This window comes from Rhinoraja longicauda, chromosome 1, assembly GCF_053455715.1.
Source record: "Rhinoraja longicauda isolate Sanriku21f chromosome 1, sRhiLon1.1, whole genome shotgun sequence".
NCBI classification, from domain to species: domain Eukaryota; kingdom Metazoa; phylum Chordata; class Chondrichthyes; order Rajiformes; family Arhynchobatidae; genus Rhinoraja; species Rhinoraja longicauda.
In genome coordinates this window covers 78,920,389-78,939,698 of record NC_135953.1, presented here as the reverse complement: position 1 = coordinate 78,939,698, position 19,310 = coordinate 78,920,389, and the positions used below count along the sequence as shown (strand labels likewise).

The following is a 19,310-nucleotide window of genomic DNA, read 5'->3' as shown; positions in this document are numbered from 1 at the left end:
AATTTATATCTTCATAAATATTTATTAAGAACCTTGCGTACATCCTCCAACTTCACCCCACAAGTTATCTTTTTGTTCCAAAGAATCCTTCTTTTGCCTTAATTACATAATGCTTTTTATGTTCTTTTGAAGCACATTTGGATTTAGCTTTACTCATGAGATAGATTATAAAAAGATAGTTTACAATTTCAATAGGTTTTAGTCTTCAGTTTTACTTGCCATATTTTTTCCCATATCCTCTCTTGGCTTTACAAATCAGCCTTTTAATTTCAATCCTACGCATTCAAAATTTTCAATTGATTTTTGTTTAAGTCCTTAGTTTCTGCCTTAACTTTCCCTTTTCCCTTATCCCATGTTCTGTGCAGCTCATTGTCCAGGTGCTTTGCATGATGCAATTTTGTTCTTTGCTTTTGTGGAAACATTTTTGCACTGACCCTCTTGGACACTTTCTTAAATGCATCCCAATGCTATGAGACTAATTTTCCTTCAAATATCAGTTTCCCCTACACTTCACAATCTAGTAAAATTGGCCTCACACCAAGGCAGAACCTTTAATCCAATGTTACCTGTTGTCCTTTTGCGTGACTATGTTGAATTATGATCACTATTACGGAAATGTTCCCCCACTAATATTCCTGCCAACTGTTTAGCTTCATTCCCTAGGACTAAATCAGGAATGGTCGGACTTGCAATTTGCTGACTTAACTTAATAAAGCTCTGTTTAATATAATTTAAGGAACTTTTTGCCTTCTGTTATCATACGCATTGACTTTGTTTCAGTTTACAAGATAATTGAATGCTCCCATTATTACTGCCCAAGTGCTTTTGCAGTCATTAGAAATTTAGTTACAAATCTGCTTACCCTTGGACTAGAAAGCACGGCCACACATACAATTGTCCGTTTCTTTGTTCTTTAGTATAACCTGCACAAGTTACGTGAATTTTTAGCTTATAGTAGAAAATATGAAAGGAAAATCTCTGGATTCATCAGCTTGCAACATCATTTTTACCCTGACCTAAGGCATTCCCTGGTCAGTTTTCATTTCCCACCTGGGCCATCTCTCAATTCCCTTTGGATTCAGACTTTACTCCATTATTCAAGAATCAGCATAAAGTCGTCGATAGCAATGTCTATTGACAAATGAAGGGCAGTTTTAACTGGGGGAGCAGGCCAGCCTACCTTTACATGTGTAGCTTTGTGAATTAATGTATGTGGTGGAAAATGGCATTATACTGGGCAGTCCAGAATCATGGAATCATATTCCTTAAGGAAAACTGAAAATCCCAAAATTATCACATCTTCTGAGCCATTTTCATTAACTGGTCTTCTCAGTGTGACATAGATATATTCAGCAGAATATGGAACTGCTTGCCTTTTGGAACAATGGAGAGATCAATATTTCAAATCACTATCATTTAAGAAAAGGATACCACTCCAATTTATTCTCTGAAGAAGATCTAGTTGTCACAACGATCCCAAAAGGATTGTGTTTTCCCTCTTGCTTTATCTGGTTATGGATTTGACTGCAGAGAAAATTGCATACTATTTGCCTCCTCCTTTGTGGACTTTTGATATTGTCTGGTAGTTACTGGAAACTGGCTGCTCTTTGTGTGCGAGAAGTCATTGGCATTTGCCGAGGTTGGTGGAATTAGCATGCAGCTTGGTTCCTCTGATAAATGGATTCTGTGAGGTCACCGAGGGGAACAGTGTGACATTAAGTGATTTACAGTCCTTTTCCTTTAATGAAATTGTTTCAGTGAGATGATGCTAAAAGCTTTTAATGGATAGCTTTTCTTGATGTAATGAAATTGTATTCCGCCAGCATTTAATATAAGGAGCAGTTATTATTTACTGGAGCTCAAAAGAGCTGCTGTCGCAAGCTCACAATCTGAGGAAGGGCAAACATTCTCAGGTGGTTGCTACAGAGGGATGAATAAATATTAAAGGCCAGATCTTAAGAGAGGGGTGTGCTTGGTTGTATGTGTCTGTATGTTTGTGCGAGCAGGGAAGAGAAAAATGGAAAGAGATGAAGGACCTTTACGCTGCGGGCCCAGTTCAGGAAAGCCTTAAGGGCGGCTTTGTGGTACATAACACTACTAATATTCTGATGTTCTGAATTTATCCTCCTAATCTATTTAACAGGCAACTGGATTACAACCAGATCAGCTGCATCGAGGATGGTGCGTTCAGGGCTCTGCGTGACCTGGAAGTGCTGTGAGTACTGCTTGAATTTGTCTCTGTGGGGCAGCCCTTGACTGAGGGATTATAGATGGAGTAGCTTATCTGAAGGTGGCAAGCTGTTCAGTGAAAAGAGACTTACATGTCAGGCCGAGAGCTGGTAAACCATTCGTACCATTCAATGATACTCTCAATGATCCATTATTGTCACATGTATTTGGGTACAGCGAAACACTTTGTTTCTGCATACAATTCAGTAAAATCACACAACAGACCTCACCTAAGCAATATACAAAGAGTTGCCATGTTTCTGGCACCGACTAAGTTACATTAGCATCTACAAAAAACATTTTTCTTCATTTGATTTCTATTGTTCCAAGTCTCTGTGGGTAAATGCATATGCATATGAAATGTACCAAGATCGCTTCAGATGTTAATGTTAACTATATAAACACAGAACAAACTGTATGGAAACTTTCACTACCTAATAACAGTCATGCAGTAATTCTAAAATAAATATAAAATAAAGAGACTGCTGCAATGCTTGGCAGCAGAGATGGGTTACAACCAGCTGAGGAGGTACCAAAAGAAACCTAACTACACAGAATTGACCTTTCGATGAAGTAGTGCAGTCTGTGGTCAAGGGGAAGGCAAAGCCTGGGAGAATTGAAGCACTTAGCACATTCTTGACATGTTTGGTCTTGGGATCCTATCCTCTACATTCTTTGGATGTTTGTATATACTTGAGGAAGACGGCAATACGTTCCATTCTTTTTTTTTCTTTTTGGCAAATGGTTTGATCACCAGATGTTTTAAACAAAGGCTGGTCCCTTTCCTTCAGCAAAGGACGGGGAGTCACACCTGGAGTAAGCTCGTGGGTCTTTGGATCAGTTTACCTGGTTACCAACTAGTTTTGTTTGGAGAAACTGAACCCAGTTTTTTCCAGGACAATTAAAGATTGAGTCAATTCACACCAATTCTCTGGAGGAAGATTGGAGCCGGGGGAATCTGGCACAAAACTGGACATATTAACTTGAGCTACTTGAGCAGAGAGTTCCAAGCAGTAATGTAGTTCTTCTATGTAGTTCTAGAGTCTGGAGAAGGGACCTGACCTGAAACATCACCTGTTCATATTCTCCAGAGATGCTGTTTGTCCCGCTGAAATACTCCAGCACTTTGTGCCCTTTTGTGTAAAGCTGCATCTGCAGTTCCTTGTTTCTACACTTCCTCTGTAATTGTAATCCCCTGAATTGTTTGTCCCAGTTTTATTTTTCACCAGACAGGTTCTATGATAATTTACAGAACATTCCCCTTCCCAAAGCAATATTCAAAAGTGCACTTGGTCTTACTATGATTTTAAACAGCAGCCTCGACACCTCTCTGGTGAACCATAACTTTCCATGAAAACCAGACAAGGAAAATTAAATCAATGATCAATTTCTTACAACAACAAAAAAAACTTTAAAAATGGCTACTCTGCACTGACCCGAAGAGGCGTGCATTGATGTAAACTGGTAAGGCTCTGTAGGAACCACTGTGTTTAAAAAAAAAATTTTTTTTTGCTTTTTATGTTAGCAGTCATATTTTACATTGATCTTTCAACTGTTTCAATTGTTTGTTAAGGATATTCTCCATAAACAGCTGTTGGCATAACTTGGAATGAAGCAAAAATGAATGAATGGGAGGCCGAATGATTTCTAACCTACCAGTCACATCTTCCCTAACAAACCAGGAAGATGTTTCTTTCAGTTCAAAGCCAGTTCAAATCAGTATTCGATGTTTTGATTTTCAGATGCTGTTGAGCTGTGCGCAGAAATTGATTCATTTTATTAAAACATAGGACAATGATCTCATTCTCTGTATGGCTGAAACAATGAATAAATTCCATGTAATTAGTACAATGAAGGATGGTGCGTTATTTTAATTGTCAGTTCATGTCTTACAAAATCATGCATTGCAAACATCAATCGAAATAAGAGAAATATCAGTGATTCTTGCAATATTACTGTTTATATTTTGTGTCCCTACAAAACATGCCTAAGAGAAGGATATTATACACCTGCATCATGTCACATTGGAATCTTACCTGCACCCCAGTTATGCAGTCAAGCCAAGTCCGTAAGCTGACTGAAGAACTGAGATCAGTATTTCAAAGTGAGCTTCAATGCAGTACACAAGTGCTGTCGGTGGCTACTCTCTTCCTCCCTTTCAAAGCCCACATTTCCCTTCTGCTATGAACCACATAGTTCTGAATAATGTTTTCACATCAAGTATTTGGACTTCTCACAGAAGGAATGATCTGCTTGAAAGCTCTTTGAACTTCACACAGGGAGAAAATACGCTAATTTCCCCTTTGTTATTCGTTGAATGTGCATGGCCCTATCAACAACAAAGAACGATTACAATTAATTTTGAAATGTGAGTAATTCAATGCATTTGTGAAATGTGTATCTTAATATTTTTTGTCTTACAGCACTCTTAACAATAACAATATCTCTCGACTCTCAGTGGCAAGCTTCAACCACATGCCGAGGCTTAGAACCTTGTAAGTGAAAACAAAGAGTACGTTAAGAAAAATATAGTATTTATCACTCTCAAGTAGACAAGCAGTTTTTGAGTTAGAGATGTCTGTAGTTGAATAGCAACAATATTCTAAATCTGCATTAAAATGCATGTAGTGCTTCAGCAATGCTTCCTCCGATTTCATTACAAATGTTTCTCAAAATATATTTATAATGGCTTTAAAGCAAACAATCTAGAGGTGAATTGGAGGCAGCAAAAGATGAAATGCAAATACTGGAGAAATTTATTTTCCAGGATTTTTTTCAATTTTTTTTTAATTTGAAGAAAGCACATCAGGTTGGCTACTAAAACAACCCTATCTTAGAGGAGATATTTAATTAAAAGTAACTGTCTATCCAGCAATCTCCTGAAAGGAAAATTAGCATGCTGAGCAACATTCAGAGTCTCAATATCCATTAGGGTATATTTTGTTAGGATTGAATGCATTGACTAAAAGGTTTTGATGAAATGACATTACAGTCAAAGGAGGATTCGAGGCAGCATTTTGATTTATTGCTTTTGTCATCCTTTATTTTACTTTGAGGAACATGAAAGCCAGTCTGAAGTAATTTGCCTAATTTAGAGGATGCATTTGTCTGATATTTTATTAATGGCGAGCTGCTTTTTGGCTGTTGGAAGGGAGCCATGTTCTTGTGAAGGTCCTGTCAGGAAAAGCAGCTTACTTAATTCTCGTGCTCACTGCCATTTGTCTTTTAATTTCAGAGATTGCATTGAGCACGAGTACCGAGGGGCAGAAACCTGTTAATCCCTTTTCAGTGACTAAACAAAAAAGGAAATCATGGAAAAAAAGGATGTGAAAAGATTGTTTTATATGCATTATTATGCTACCTTGTTCAGCAGAAAATGAATGTCTTCTGTTAAATGGGCTTTGGAGACTAATGATGCTTTATATAGAGACTAATGATGGCAAGACTTATGAGTGTTTTAATTAGGAGCCAAAGCTTCTACAAGCATTATTTTACTTGCTGACAGTATGTTACCACTGTTGGGCATTTTGCATCCTTTCATACCTGGAAGATACAAACAATCTCCCAGATGTTCTAGTGACCAGAGATCCTAGGGTGACGGAGGAACTGAAGGAAATTCATATTAGGCAGGAAATGGTGTTGGGAAGGCTGATAAATCTCCAGGGCCCAATGGTCTGCATCCCAGGGTACTTAAGGAGATGGCTCTAGAAATCATAGACGCATTGGTGATCATTTTCCAATGTTCTATAGATTCAGGATCAGTTCCTGTGGATTGGATGAAAGCTAATGTTATCCCACTTTTTAAGAATGGAGGGAGAGAGAAAACAGGAAATTATAGACCAGTTAGTCTGACATCAGTGGTGGGGAAGATGCTGGAGTCCATTATAAAATACGAAATTGCGGAGCATTTGGATAGCAGTAACAGGATTGTTCTGAGTCAGCATGGATTTACAAGGGGAAATCATGCTTGACTAATCTTCTGGAATTCTTTGAGGATGTAACTAGGAAAATGGATGGGGGAGAGCCGGTGACTTTCAGAAAGCCTTCGACAAGGTCCCACATAGGAGATTAGTGTGCAAAATTAGAGCACATGGTATTGGGTACTGACATGGATAGAAAATTGGTTGGCAGACAGAAAGCAAAGAGTGGGCATAAATGGGTCTCTTTCAGAATGGCAGGCAGTGACTAGTGGGGTACCGCAAGGCTCGGTGCTGGGACCGCAACTATTTACAATATACATTAATGACTTGGATGAAGGGATTAAAAGTAACATTAGCAAATTTGCAGATGACACAAAGCTGGGGGGCAGTGTGAACTGTGAGGAAGTTGCTATGAGGTTGCAGGGTGATTTGGACAGGCTGTGTGCGTGGGCGGATGCATGGCAGATGCAGTTTAATGTGGATAAGTGTGAGGTTATCCACTTTGGTGGTAAGAATAGGAAGGCAGATTATTATCTGAATGGTGTCAAGTTAGGAAAAGGGGACGTACAACGAGATCTGGGTGTCCTAGTGCATCAGTCACTGAAAGGAAGCAAGCAGGTAGTGAAGAAAGCCAATGGAATGTTGGCCATCATAACAAGAGGAGTTGAGTAACAGGAGGAGCAAAGAGGTCCTTCTACAGTTGTACAGGGCCATAGTGAGACCGCACCTGGAGTACTGTGTGCAGTTTTGGTCTCCAAATTTGAGGAAGGATATTCTTGCTATTGAGGGCGTGCAGCGTAGGTTTACTAGGTTAATTCCCGGAATGGCGGGGCTGTCGTATGGTAAAAGACTGGAGCGACTAGGCTTATATACACGGGAATTTAGAAGGATGAGAGGGGATCCTATTGAAACATATGATTATTAAGGGGTTGGACACGTTAGAGGCAGGAAACATGTTCCCAATGTTGGGGGAGTCCAGAACCAGGGGCCAAAGTTTAAGAATAAGGGGTAGGCCATTTAGAACTGAGATGAGGAAAACCTTTTTCAGTCAGAAAGTTGTAAATCTCTGGAATTCTCTGCCTCAGAAGGCAGTGGAGGCCAGTTCTCTGAATGCTTTCAAGAGAGAGCTAGATAGAGCTCTTACGGATAGCGGAGTCAGGGGGTATGGGGAGAAAGCAGGAACGGGGTACTGATTGAGAATGATCAGCCATGATCACATTGAATGGTGGTGCTGGCTCGAAGGGCCGAATGGCCTACTCCTGCACCGAATGTTTATTGTCTATTGTTTGGGTGAGACTTAAGTTTCTGAATTCCATAATTACATTTCTGGCTTTTAGGTGTTTCCTGTGCTGGTAATCCAGTCAAAGGGGAATGCTTTGAATTGATTTTGTGACAACTGAGCCAACTTTTATTAATTAATTAATCTTTAACTAAAAGGCTGCTGTCACACAAATGCTGTTCGGAGGGGAAAAAAAAAGATGGAAGCATTGGAATTGACCTTGTCAGGGAGCATTAAATTTACAGATGAGATTAAAGGATTGATTCCTGATTTTCTCTCCGTAAGCATGGAGCCCTGAAATCGCATTGCTCACTCTCCCTTGTTCGCTTAAATGTATTAACTCTGTTCCGTGCATTTTTATTCCAGCCGCCTCCATTCGAACAACCTGTTCTGCGACTGCCACTTAGCGTGGCTCGCTGATTGGCTGCGGCAGCGCCCACGGGTTGGGCTTTACACTCAGTGCACGGGTCCTGGACACCTGAGGGGCCACAATGTTGCTGAGGTACAAAAGAAGGAGTTTATTTGCTCTGGTAAGTGGAGAACAAAACTATTGAAAGAAGGGCTGGTCATAGCGTATACGAGAACCGCACTGGAACGCAGGGAGCCAGTCCTCATTTACCTTTTGAGTAGAGTTGTATTGGCAGAGCATATACCATGTCTACAGAAATAGTGAATGCTTCATGTTGTAACTGTTTAATTGCTCAGCATGTGGTATAAGGCAGTTTTTGGTCAAATTGCTAAATGGTATGTTGAAATATCGGTAATGTATGCATGTTCCTACTAATTTACTATTTATGAAATTGTGCTCAGAAAGGAAAAAATGCAAATTAAATGAATATAACAATATGATGTATGATTCTAATAGGTTTCAAAAATTGTTGATTTTTTACAGCGTATTCCAACCTTGAACTAAGATGTTAATATCAGTTATTATTGAAGTAATCGTTTTTCCTATTGAATATATTCCTGAAATGGTATTGTTAAAATGATTACCTGAAGAACTCCAGTGATATTCCTTAGCATGAGATCTGTTAGTAGGAGTTGGGTGATTTATTTTTTTTAACTGTAAAGTTATTTGTGTTGGGTCCATAGGGAATAGGAACATGGGGGAGGGAGGTGGTGAAGAGGTTCCAGTTTTAGTTGCATTCTTTTGAACCTTAGTAATAAATCAGAAAAAAAAGGAATACCTAATGTTCTGGTGATGTTATGTCTGTTGTAAGAATGTGCAAAGTGTGTCACCAGCAGATTTTGCCTTCATTCAATCCAATGGACAATGAAATGCCGCTCCCATGTTGCTTGCAAACGCCGTATCCGTTTTGTCGCCACTCCTGTGTATGCTAAGCGCACTTTTCTTTCCATTGAGCCTGATGATGATTTTATATTTTTCTTGAAATGCAGTTCCAAATAGCCTAATAAGTCTCTTAATTCGTTACCGTATTTGCCTAATCAGGCACAGTTTATTATGGACCTAATCGCATGGCGTTAATCTCATTGTGTTTTTATCATTTTTATCGCATGCTATCCAGATGAGGATGAAGGCAAGTTCATTTCTTTTTGCAATCTGCTCATTGTTGGAAGTGGGACTGTTAACTGCTCTCGGACGATGCAAAGCATTTTTAAAGAATACTGATGGATTATTTTTAAACGATGCATTTTTAAGCTACGTGCTAATTTACTAGCTTTTGTTTCGCCATTTGTCACCTGTCACATAACATTCAGATCTCTCTTCCATCAATAATGTACAAAAAGTGAATCTTTGGGAGGAACCACTCCAGTGAATCCAGTAAAAAAATGTTGGAGGATCAGGAGTAGACTCTAAACCTTAAGAACAAAGATTCTGTTAATGGGAATTAGTCTTTTTCTTCTATCAAGAGTTGCTGTTATAATTTATAATATATAAGTAATTGAGTCAAAATTTAACCTTAGTCAATCTGGTTCTATTGTAATAGGTTTGATTTGCGTGATTTACTACAAGCGATCTCATTGCCCTTATATTTGCCATTTTTGTTATTCTCCGGACTTTTGACATCGCAACAATCTATCCTAGCGGCTATCACGTAGCCCTTTCTTTGATACCAGACAATGCAGTTGACTCCCATCTATATATATTTACCAATGTGTAATCCCATTTCAGTGTATAGATAAAACATGGAAGCAGGCCCTTCGGCCACCCAAGTCCAGGCCGACCAGCGATCACCCGTACACTAGTTCCATCCTGCACACTAGGGGCAATTTACAGAAGCCAATTAACCTACAACCCTGCATGCAGAGAAAACCCACGCAGTCACAGGGAGAACGTACAAACTCCGCACAGATTGAACCCAGGTCTACCGCTGTGCCGCCTGTAAGGAATAACCAAAAATAATATATCTGGCGTAGCGACATAGCCAGAAGCAACTAGATATAAAAGTAATGTGGGTGGACTACTGACCGAACAATTTGACCGTGCCATTATGCAGCAGGGCTATTTGAAGTTGGCCCTGTGGACAGACAGTTCTTGTGGCTGCATTTTGTGTGTATTCAGGGTCTGATTTTTAGTACTTAACGTGAGGCTTGGTATTCAGTGGACCTTTGATGCAGCAACATGAGTTGTTAGAGTTGGCATTATTGCAGAAATAATATACAGCTAAATAGTTGGTGCATCCATTCAACCTAAATACATACTTGCCGACATGAAAAAATGTGATGTAAATTATACATCAGCCCTAGTGGGTTTGCTGCATGCAGTGCAGTACCAACAGTTTTGTCGGATGCATCAGAGTTTTGATTGTTTTATTCTCCTGCCCATAATTAAATACGAACTGTATGTTATAAATTCAGCCGTGTTCGTAAATGAGCTCAGCGACGTAGGTCATGTTTAAAGTCTACTTTCATCCTTCTTATTTGTAATACAGGTTATTACTTATGCCTTTTGGCAATGTAGCCCGATCTCAAGGATAACTAATTGTAAAAAAATTTGCCCATTTAAAACGTATTTGAATTTTTATTAAACATTTGTTAATTCATGCTGTAATGAGTGTACTTATTGAGAAAGTACAAATGATAAATTACATATAAACCTGGCCAGTTAGACATCAAAAAGGAACATTTCAAGGCACTATGGGTTTGATTGATATTGTTCTCTTTCTCTTTGCTTCATCAGGGCACCAGAGTTCGACAACGCAGTCCTGCAGTGTCTATTCAAAGTCCTGCCCAGCTGTCTGCACGTGTAGCAACAGCATCGTGGACTGTCGTGGCAAGGGCCTCACGGAGATATCAAGCAACCTTCCAGAAAGCATCACTGAAATGTAAGCTTCCCGCTTTTCCTTTCATTCCAATTGCAGTGGCCTTGCATTGAATTAACTGCCCAGTGAGGAGCATTAACACTTTATAAAGCACTAAATACTGGAGTAACTCAGCGGGTCGGGCAGCATTTCTGGAGGGCACGGACAGGCGGCCAACAGGCAATCAGTTCTCTTATTCAGTCTGACGGACTGTGCTGAACTAAAACATCATCTATTCATGCTCTCCAGACACGCTGCCTGACCCGCTACGTTACTCCAGCAGTCTATGTTACTCAAGATTTTAGCATCTGCACTTCATTGTGTCGGCATTAGTGCTTTAAGTTCTTTCAATGAATTCAGCTTAAGAATTCAGATGGATTCCTTTGCACGTCAATTGTTCATCAAGGTCATATATTTCACTTGCTACCGGCAGGGTCTGAGCGTTTCATCCACTTGCAGCTGGCAGTTACGTGTGCCGAAAGCACCATTGCATGCAAATGTAACCATAGTTACCTAATTTGTAAATGTATGTTTAATATATAAAAGAATGCTTGACACATTGTTTCATTGAATGCCCAATGGAATAAATACAGATGGGTAGTAATCTGATAAAATGTATCAAAGCAAAGGAATAAAGATAAGAAGGACTATGGCCGGTAAACTATTCCTCTTCTTTGTTACCATGTAAGTTATAATGATATATCTCCCGCATTGTAGGTAACTGCCGTGTGTGACTTCTATAGGTTTTGGGTGTTGACGATATCACATAATGAGTCGAACAGTGGAAGCTATTTTATACCTTGCATCATCTGACCACAATAACATACATTACATTTTGAATGGGTTTCCATTTATCTTCTATTTCAAGACAATAATTGCAGTTTGCAAAAATGTTTAAAATAAAGATCTAAACAAGATGCAAAATGTGATGCATTTCACACTGTGCATTTCTCCTACATCCACTCAATTAAAATGTAATCCACAAAATGTTTTGGCATCAATACAAAAGCGAAATACAGTAGATGCTACAAATCTGTAATGGAAACAAACCCTGTCATACCGAGAAAATCTGCAACCCCGACAGTGAAATATTTAACTTCCTAATACTTCATCAGGTCAGCAAAAGGCAACAAGGTTTCCACCAGCCATAAATGACTGTTTGTGACACCCCGGATCAGAATGTTTTCTGCTAGTCTCAGTTACCGGGCAAATCAGATCTTAATTTCTTCACCAGTGGTGGCCACGCTATTAGCCATTGAGTCCCTGAAAAAAAATCCCTTTCAAAACCCTCCAACTCATCACTATTTCTTCCATTTAAACAAGTGCATAAGATATAGGAGCAGAATTAGGCCATTCAGCTCATCGAATCTGCGCCGCCATTCAGTCATGGCAGATCTATTTTTCCCTCCCAATCCCATTCTCCTGCCTTCTCCCCGTAATCTTTAACGCACTCACTAATCAAGAACCTATCAATCTCCACTTTAAAATACCCAGTATCTTGGCCTCCGCAATCATCTGTTGCAATGAATTCCACAGATTCGCCACTCTCAGGCAAATTAAATTCTTCCTCATGTGCCTTAAAACCTTCAGTTAAGAACTTACAAACTTCGTACAGACAGCACCCGTATTCGGGATCGAACCTGGGTCTCCGGAGTTGTAAGGCAGCAACTCTACCGCTGAGCCCCAACGTTCCAGATGAAAGTCATCAGCATGAAACGCAAAGTCTGTTTCTTTTTGAGTGGTTAGCTTGTGGTCATTTACAACATTAAAGGTGCTAGATAAATGCAAGTAGATGTTGTTGGTGATAGTATCCACAAATCACTAACCAAGTAATCTAAAAATCAACTAATTTTAAACTGACGGAAAGACTTGTTATCCCGCACCGTGACTGAACGCTGGCTTTTCTTTCCTCCACCAACTCCCCAGGCACCGTTGCAAGAGAACCGCCTCGCCAGAGGCTGGGGTATAGAGGAGTGAAATATTCCTCAGGTTCTGCATTGTCAAAATAGTATTTCTCTATTTACACTAGCAATTGGTAACAGGAATGCCTCAAGGGCAGCAAGAATAATGTAAGTGCAGCTTCAGAGGAGGAATTCTGACAAGCACTAGATTTTACAGTATGAACCAATATCATCCACTGTGCCTCAGGTGTGTAGAAAAATCCTCTGCTTTGTGAATGCCGCAATGTACGATCTTACGATATGACCTCAACTCATTCTGATTTACCACACTTACTATTCTGAACCAAATTAACTTACCCTCGCAATTGATGTTTGATTGATGCGAAAACATGAGGAGTAACAGTTTGAAGAGGTCAAGCAATTTAGCTCCAATAAATATAAAGAGACAGAGCAAAAGAGAGGTTTGCCAATGTGCCTGGAAGCTAAAACTATTAGAGCCTCTGAGTACTTAACTTGAAGCATTCAAACCTGAAAATAGGGTGATTAGAAAAGTGTGATACATGTGTTTGTTATTGATATACCTCTTGGACAAAGCAGAGCCAAGAATAAACAACCGATCTTTCAGAGAAATGGAAGGCTTAATTAGATTTTCTTCCACTTAAGCTGGGAGAATTCCCAGCCCTGGTAGTACAGGTAGAATACATGGAGATGGATGAAAATGGCTCTCAAATATTGTTAGCTGAGCTTGTTAGCTGGAAGAAAACAGTGAGATAGCATTTACATGGAACCACTTGGAGAAACAAAGAAGAACCCTTGAGTCCCCTCTGTCTTACACCCTCTCCTACATTGGCATCACTTTGATTTTACATAGTGCGCCTGGGAATCTCAATCAGAGATAAACAATATTCCGTTGACGTTCCTTTCTTCACAACTGATGAACAAAAGTTACAGAAAATACTCTGATGCGTGTAACTTTTTATAGACTATCTCTTTACTTTAGACTTTAGCGACACAGTGCGGAAACAGGCCCTTTGACCCACCGAGTCCGCACCGACCAGCAATCACCTTGTACACTAGCACTATCCTAGACACTAGGAACAATTTACAATTTTACCAAAACCAATTAACCTACAAACCTGCATGTATTTGGAGTGTGGGAGGAAACGGGAGCACCCAGAGAAAACCCACATGGTCACAGGGAGAATGTACAAACGCCGTACAGACAGCATCCATAATCAGCATCAAACCCAGTTCTCTGGCCCTTGTAAGGCTGCCACTGTGCCGTCCAACAGAGAGATTTAATTACCGAGTCTTTGGCATTCAATTTCAAATAATTTCCTGTGGTAGGGTCTAAAGTTCACTTTAATAACATTCAGGAGATATGCAGAGCTCAGCTAATCCAATTCATCTTGACATCTCTGCATAGAATAATGTATGTGCAGCTTCAGAGGGAGGAGCTCTGATATCATGTGTGGTACAGCCATTGGTATCATGTTTGGTACATACATTGTGGAGTGCAGGGCCTGTTCCTGTGCTGCACTGTTCTTGTATCCATTTAGTTCCACCCCTGCAAATATCTGCATTTCTCTCCTGAATGATTAGAGTTTATCTTTCTTTCTCTTCCTACATTCAAAATATACTTCTAGATGTTGCTCCCTTTGTGTGAGGAGGGAGACACCAAACTGAAAACTGTAGGCCTATCGGCCTAATGTAATTCATTGAGAAAATGCTGGAATCCACTGTTAAGGAGGTATTAGTAGGATATTTATAACATAAGAGAGGTGAACCGAGTCAAGGCGGTTTTTTGAAATGAATATTGTATTTGACAAATTTGATAGAATTCTTTCAAGATGTAACCGGTAGGGAGTATAAATGGGAACCAGTAAATGTGACATGTTTGGGTTTCCATACAATAAGGTGCTGCATAAAAGGCTACAAAATGGGATAAGATTGTAGAGAGAGAGAGAGAGAGAGAGAGAGAGAGAGAGAGAGAGAGAGAGAGAGAGAGAGAGAGAGAGAGAGAGAGAGAGAGAGAGACAGACAGAGAGACACAGAGAGAGAGAGAGAGACAGAGAGAGAGAGAGAGAGAGAGAGAGAGAGAGAGAGAGAGAGAGAGAGAGAGACAGAGAGAGACAGAGAGAGAGAGAGAGAGAGACAGAGACAGAGAGAGAAAGAGACACAGAGAGACCGAGAGAGAGAGAGAGAGAGAGAGAGAGAGAGAGAGTATAAACACATGAGAAACAGAAAACGTCATTTTTGTATTGTCAATAAGTAACTTGTGATGTCCCTTATTAAATATTAATAATTTTGTTGAACAAAATTTGCTAATTATACAAAAATTGATGAGTTAGTAAATTGTGAGGAGCCCACAAAATTATTGCGAAGAGATATGGATGGATAAGTGAGCTGGCAAGTAATTGGCACACAAACAATATCGTGGGAAATTGTGGGGATATCCACTTTGGAAGGTAGAATAAAAAAGCAAATTATTATTGAAATGGATTAATTCTGCAAAATACTGTGCGCAGGGATCTAAAATGGCAGAACAAGAAACATAATTGGTTAGCACGTAGGTGAGGCATGCTATTTGGAAGGCAAATAGAATGATAGCCTTTATTGCAAGGGGTGAAGGGGTTTTAATGCATCTTTTTTAAGATGCTGGTGAGACCACACCTGGAGTACAGCATGTACGTTTTGTAGCCATGTTTAACAAAGGATATGCTGGAATAGAAGCAGTGCAAAGAAGGTTAATTAGGTGAATACCTGTGATGAAAAAATTGACATATTAAGAATGATTGAGCAGGTTGGGGCTTTTGGAGTATTGAGAAATCAGAGATGATCTTACTGAAACAAGATTTGGAGAGGGATTGACAGGATAGTTTCCAAAGGATCCAGGACCTAGATCTAGGAAGCATAGTTACAGAAGGCGGACTCAAAGGATTTAAAGTGGAGTTCAGAAGGAATTTCTTATATCAGAGGATCATGGTTCTTCCATAGTTCCCTCCCTAGAATGCAGTGAAGGTGGTATCATTAAGCTTACTTGATGGGCCAAATGGCCTAATGCTGCCCCAATATCTTATATTCAATCTTGCATTCAAGGCAGTGATCAACAGTTACCAAAATTATAAGAAAATCGGAGGGGGGGGGGGAGAAATCAGGATGTCGAAGCCAGGAACTGATGATTCGTGGTCTTATTTGAAAGGCGGAATCTTCTCCTGCCTCTGTTTCTTGGGTTCATGGTCTTGAATAACTCTTTGTTCAAGATATTCAAGATCAAAGCTCTGGTGGTGTCAGATCCACAGACCTTCCAGACTACTTGATATTATTCATTCATACGCCAATGAACTTCTAATTCATTTTTTTCTGCATGTAATACAGAAGTACAGTACATATTCCAAAAGGAGTGTGGGAAACTGAGCCCCAGTTAGTTTAAAGGGAGTGTGAGAAGTGTGACCCTGGTGAGTGTATAGAGACCATTGGAAGTGGGTTCCTACTGGGCTTAAAGGGAGTGCTGGAATCTGGTCCCTGGTGAGATTCAAAGGAGCATGGAAAACATCGCCTGGTGAGTCAGATTCCAATTCATGGGAATTTCCAAACAATCAGCGACTATCTTGCAATAATAGATTACCTTGTTTAACTTGAAATAATATTCAAGATTCATTTTTCTATTACACTTATGACCTTATATATATTTTATAAAATGCTTCCTGCGTTCCTGTGATGCTTTCTTCCACATTTTTCTAACCTTTCCATACCTCTTGGGTCTCTAAACAATCTTCTTGTTCTCCTTCCAGGCCTTAGCAGTTCTCCTTGTGATCCAATAACAGATCATTCACTGAGAACACTATCTTAAGCACTATGAAGTGTTAACATGATGCATTTAGAACCATTAGGTTAGATTCTACAACTTCACACCCACAGTTTGGAGTGCACATTGGCAATCAGACCTAACAGGTTAACAATCAGATTTAACAGGTTAACAATCAGATTTAACAGGTTAACTGTCTCACTGTCTCCATCGATCACAATCTGGTGACTGTACTTGTCTTCCCAGTTTGGGCTCGTGCTACAAATCACTCATTACTAAAAAAGCCAAAGTGTAAATCTTCTCCATGCTCTAACAATCTGGCAATATAGCTCTCCATTCTCCTTTCTGGATAACTGCTGCTCCACAGTGTTGTTATAGCTGGTGTTTGCATTCCCAGATCTCATTCAGCATCACTCTAGGCTAGTTCACTGCCTTCCGAATGGTTGAGCAAAAAACAAAGTGCCGGAGTAACTCAGCGAGTCAGGCAGCATCTGTGGAGGAATTGGACAGGTGACTTTTTTTTAAAATGATGCCTGTCCATTTCCTCACCGATGCTGCCTGACTCGCTGAGTTATTCTGGCACTTTGTTTTTTGCTCAACCATTCGGAAGGCAGTGAACTAGCCTAGAGTGATGCTGAATGAGATCTGGGAATGCAGCATTTTGTGTTTTGCACAACATTCCAGCATCTGTAATTCCTTGCATCTCCTTTCTGAAAGGTTGATCAAGATTGAAGCATTTAAGCACTCAGATCAGTCCAGTGAAGGTGCCGGTTATCCTTTTGTCAGTGATAGAAAGAGAATTGTACTTCCTTGAGCACTACTGTGTGGTCATTGCCAAATGTAGGTGGCAAATAGAAAATGTGGTTTTGTTCATCAGTTGGCATTTGCAGGTGGTGGAGACCGATTGTTGGTTTGCAGGGACAGGTATAGAATGAAACCCATTCATTTCTATCACCTGGGCAGCACAGTGGCGTAGCGGTAGAGCTGCTGCCTCACAGCGCCAGAGACCCGGGTTCGATCCCTGACGCCGGGTGCTGTCTATGCTAAGGTCGCACGTTCTCCCTGTGAATGCATGGGTTTTCACCGGGTGCTCTGGTTTCCTCACACATTCCAAAGACGTGCAGGTTTATAGGTTAATTGGTTTCTGTAAATTGTTCCTCGTGTGTTGATTGCAAAAGTGGGATAACGTGGAACCAGTGTGCGAGATCAATGGTCGGCGTGGACTCGGTGGCCCAAAAGGTCTGTTTCCGCGTTGTACCTCTAAACTAAACTAAACTAAACCTTTTTGTTACTCTTATTTGCTCATTTTAACCCATTTTTTACTCAATTTGTTAGCTCATTGTTACTCAATGTAATGGTATGGTAGTACTTTTGGAGAACGACCTTGTGCAGTGTAGTTTCTCTACATCTGGATATTAAGGTGTTAATTGTTATTTCCACTGGCGAGGCTAATCCACGGCCCAGTTTGACATACACCTAATGTTCATTTGCTTGAAATCCATAGAATTAAGATTGGATGGGTTTTTCAGCAAGTGGGTCCACTATCCATCAAATAACCATGTGTGGGGATAAATAATGTTTGTCCCAGTGTAGTTCCTCGTCTGTGGGCCTGGTAGATTTTAGTATCTAGGATGGTTTTACTTGTGTGCCCTTCTGTCCTTACGAGAATTACTGCGGCTGTTAATGGAGAATAATATAACACATGCTTGTCCAGAAGATGTAGTAGCACTTTCAGTGTAGAAGCAGTCTTAAATCCTCAGCTGCTGTTTAACATTCGGCTCTCAATCTGTACACACATGAGTTTATAATTTATTACACAGGGTAGCTGACAAAATGTGAACAAGTTGTTAGTTTGCAGCATGAAATGTGCAGATGTTGATCATATCCAAGGTTCAAAATGAGACCTCACTAAGTTTGTATTATGAATTGGCGAATTAACATTGTGGAAAGGTAGAAATTCAAACCCGACACAATGGGACCTACCAAACCTAAGGAAAATATTACTCCGCAAATATGTCAGGAAAATAAAATGCAATGTATTTGTGCATCTGAAAAGTGCATTTAGTTTACTCTTAATCGTTTACTAAACTGAACCTCAGCCCTGACTTTCCATACCTCTATCGTATAGAAATGTATTTTCAGAAGTGACTCTTTTGTGATCTCAGCTTGCCTAAATGCTTGTTATGAACAGAAGCTTCCAAGAATCAACCCCTTTTTCATGCAAAATGTTTGTACTCCAATGGACTGAACACATTTAGCTGACAGAACAAGATCACAGCAGAGGTAGATGAGTAATTTTGGTCCCTTTTGATTCCTTCAGAATCAAATCCATTTATCACAATGAAACCTACTGCACGCATTTATCCTACAAAGCTTTAAATATCTGTAAAGAGAAATCATGTCATTTATTTCCTTGTCAAATGAAGTCTTTTATTCTTCTGTCAATGACTTGGACGTTGTATAATAGCAACCTCAGAAGGTAAATAGTCATGTGTCTACGACATCTATCTTTTCAAGTTACGGCTATTGAAACAATTCTTTTTAAAGCCAACAATCTCAAATGTTTAGCTCTTACTAGTCTGTCCTTCTGCTTTTACAGCATTGCTTCATAGCCTCATAGCCTTTTACAGCATTGCTTCATAGCCTCATAGCCTTTTACAGCATTGCTTCATAGCCTCATAGCCTTTTACAGCATTGCTTCATAGCCTCATAGCCTTTTACAGCATTGCTTCATAGCCTCATAGCCTTTTACAGCATTGCTTCATAGCCTCATAGCCTTTTACAGCATTGCTTCATAGCCTCATAGCCTTTTACAGCATTGCTTCATAGCCTCATAGTTATCATCTATTGCCCTCTTTCACATTAAACTATGCGATATTCAATGATAAGTTGGCCATTTTGCCTATCGAG

The 19,310-nt window shown here is 39.9% G+C and overlaps 1 protein-coding gene across 3 annotated transcripts in view; it reads left to right on the top strand.

Annotated features, from left to right (window-relative positions):
* slit2 (slit homolog 2 (Drosophila)) overlaps positions 1-19,310 on the top strand; it is a 392,618-nt gene that overhangs the window by 252,329 nt on the left and 120,979 nt on the right. For all 3 annotated transcript variants that reach the window (XM_078400635.1, XM_078400644.1, XM_078400653.1), the window contains exons 6-9: positions 2,144-2,215; positions 4,653-4,724; positions 7,795-7,958; positions 10,571-10,715. In XM_078400635.1, coding sequence (XP_078256761.1) covers positions 2,144-2,215; positions 4,653-4,724; positions 7,795-7,958; positions 10,571-10,715 — 453 coding nt within the window. The remainder of the gene's footprint in view (positions 1-2,143; positions 2,216-4,652; positions 4,725-7,794; positions 7,959-10,570; positions 10,716-19,310) is intronic.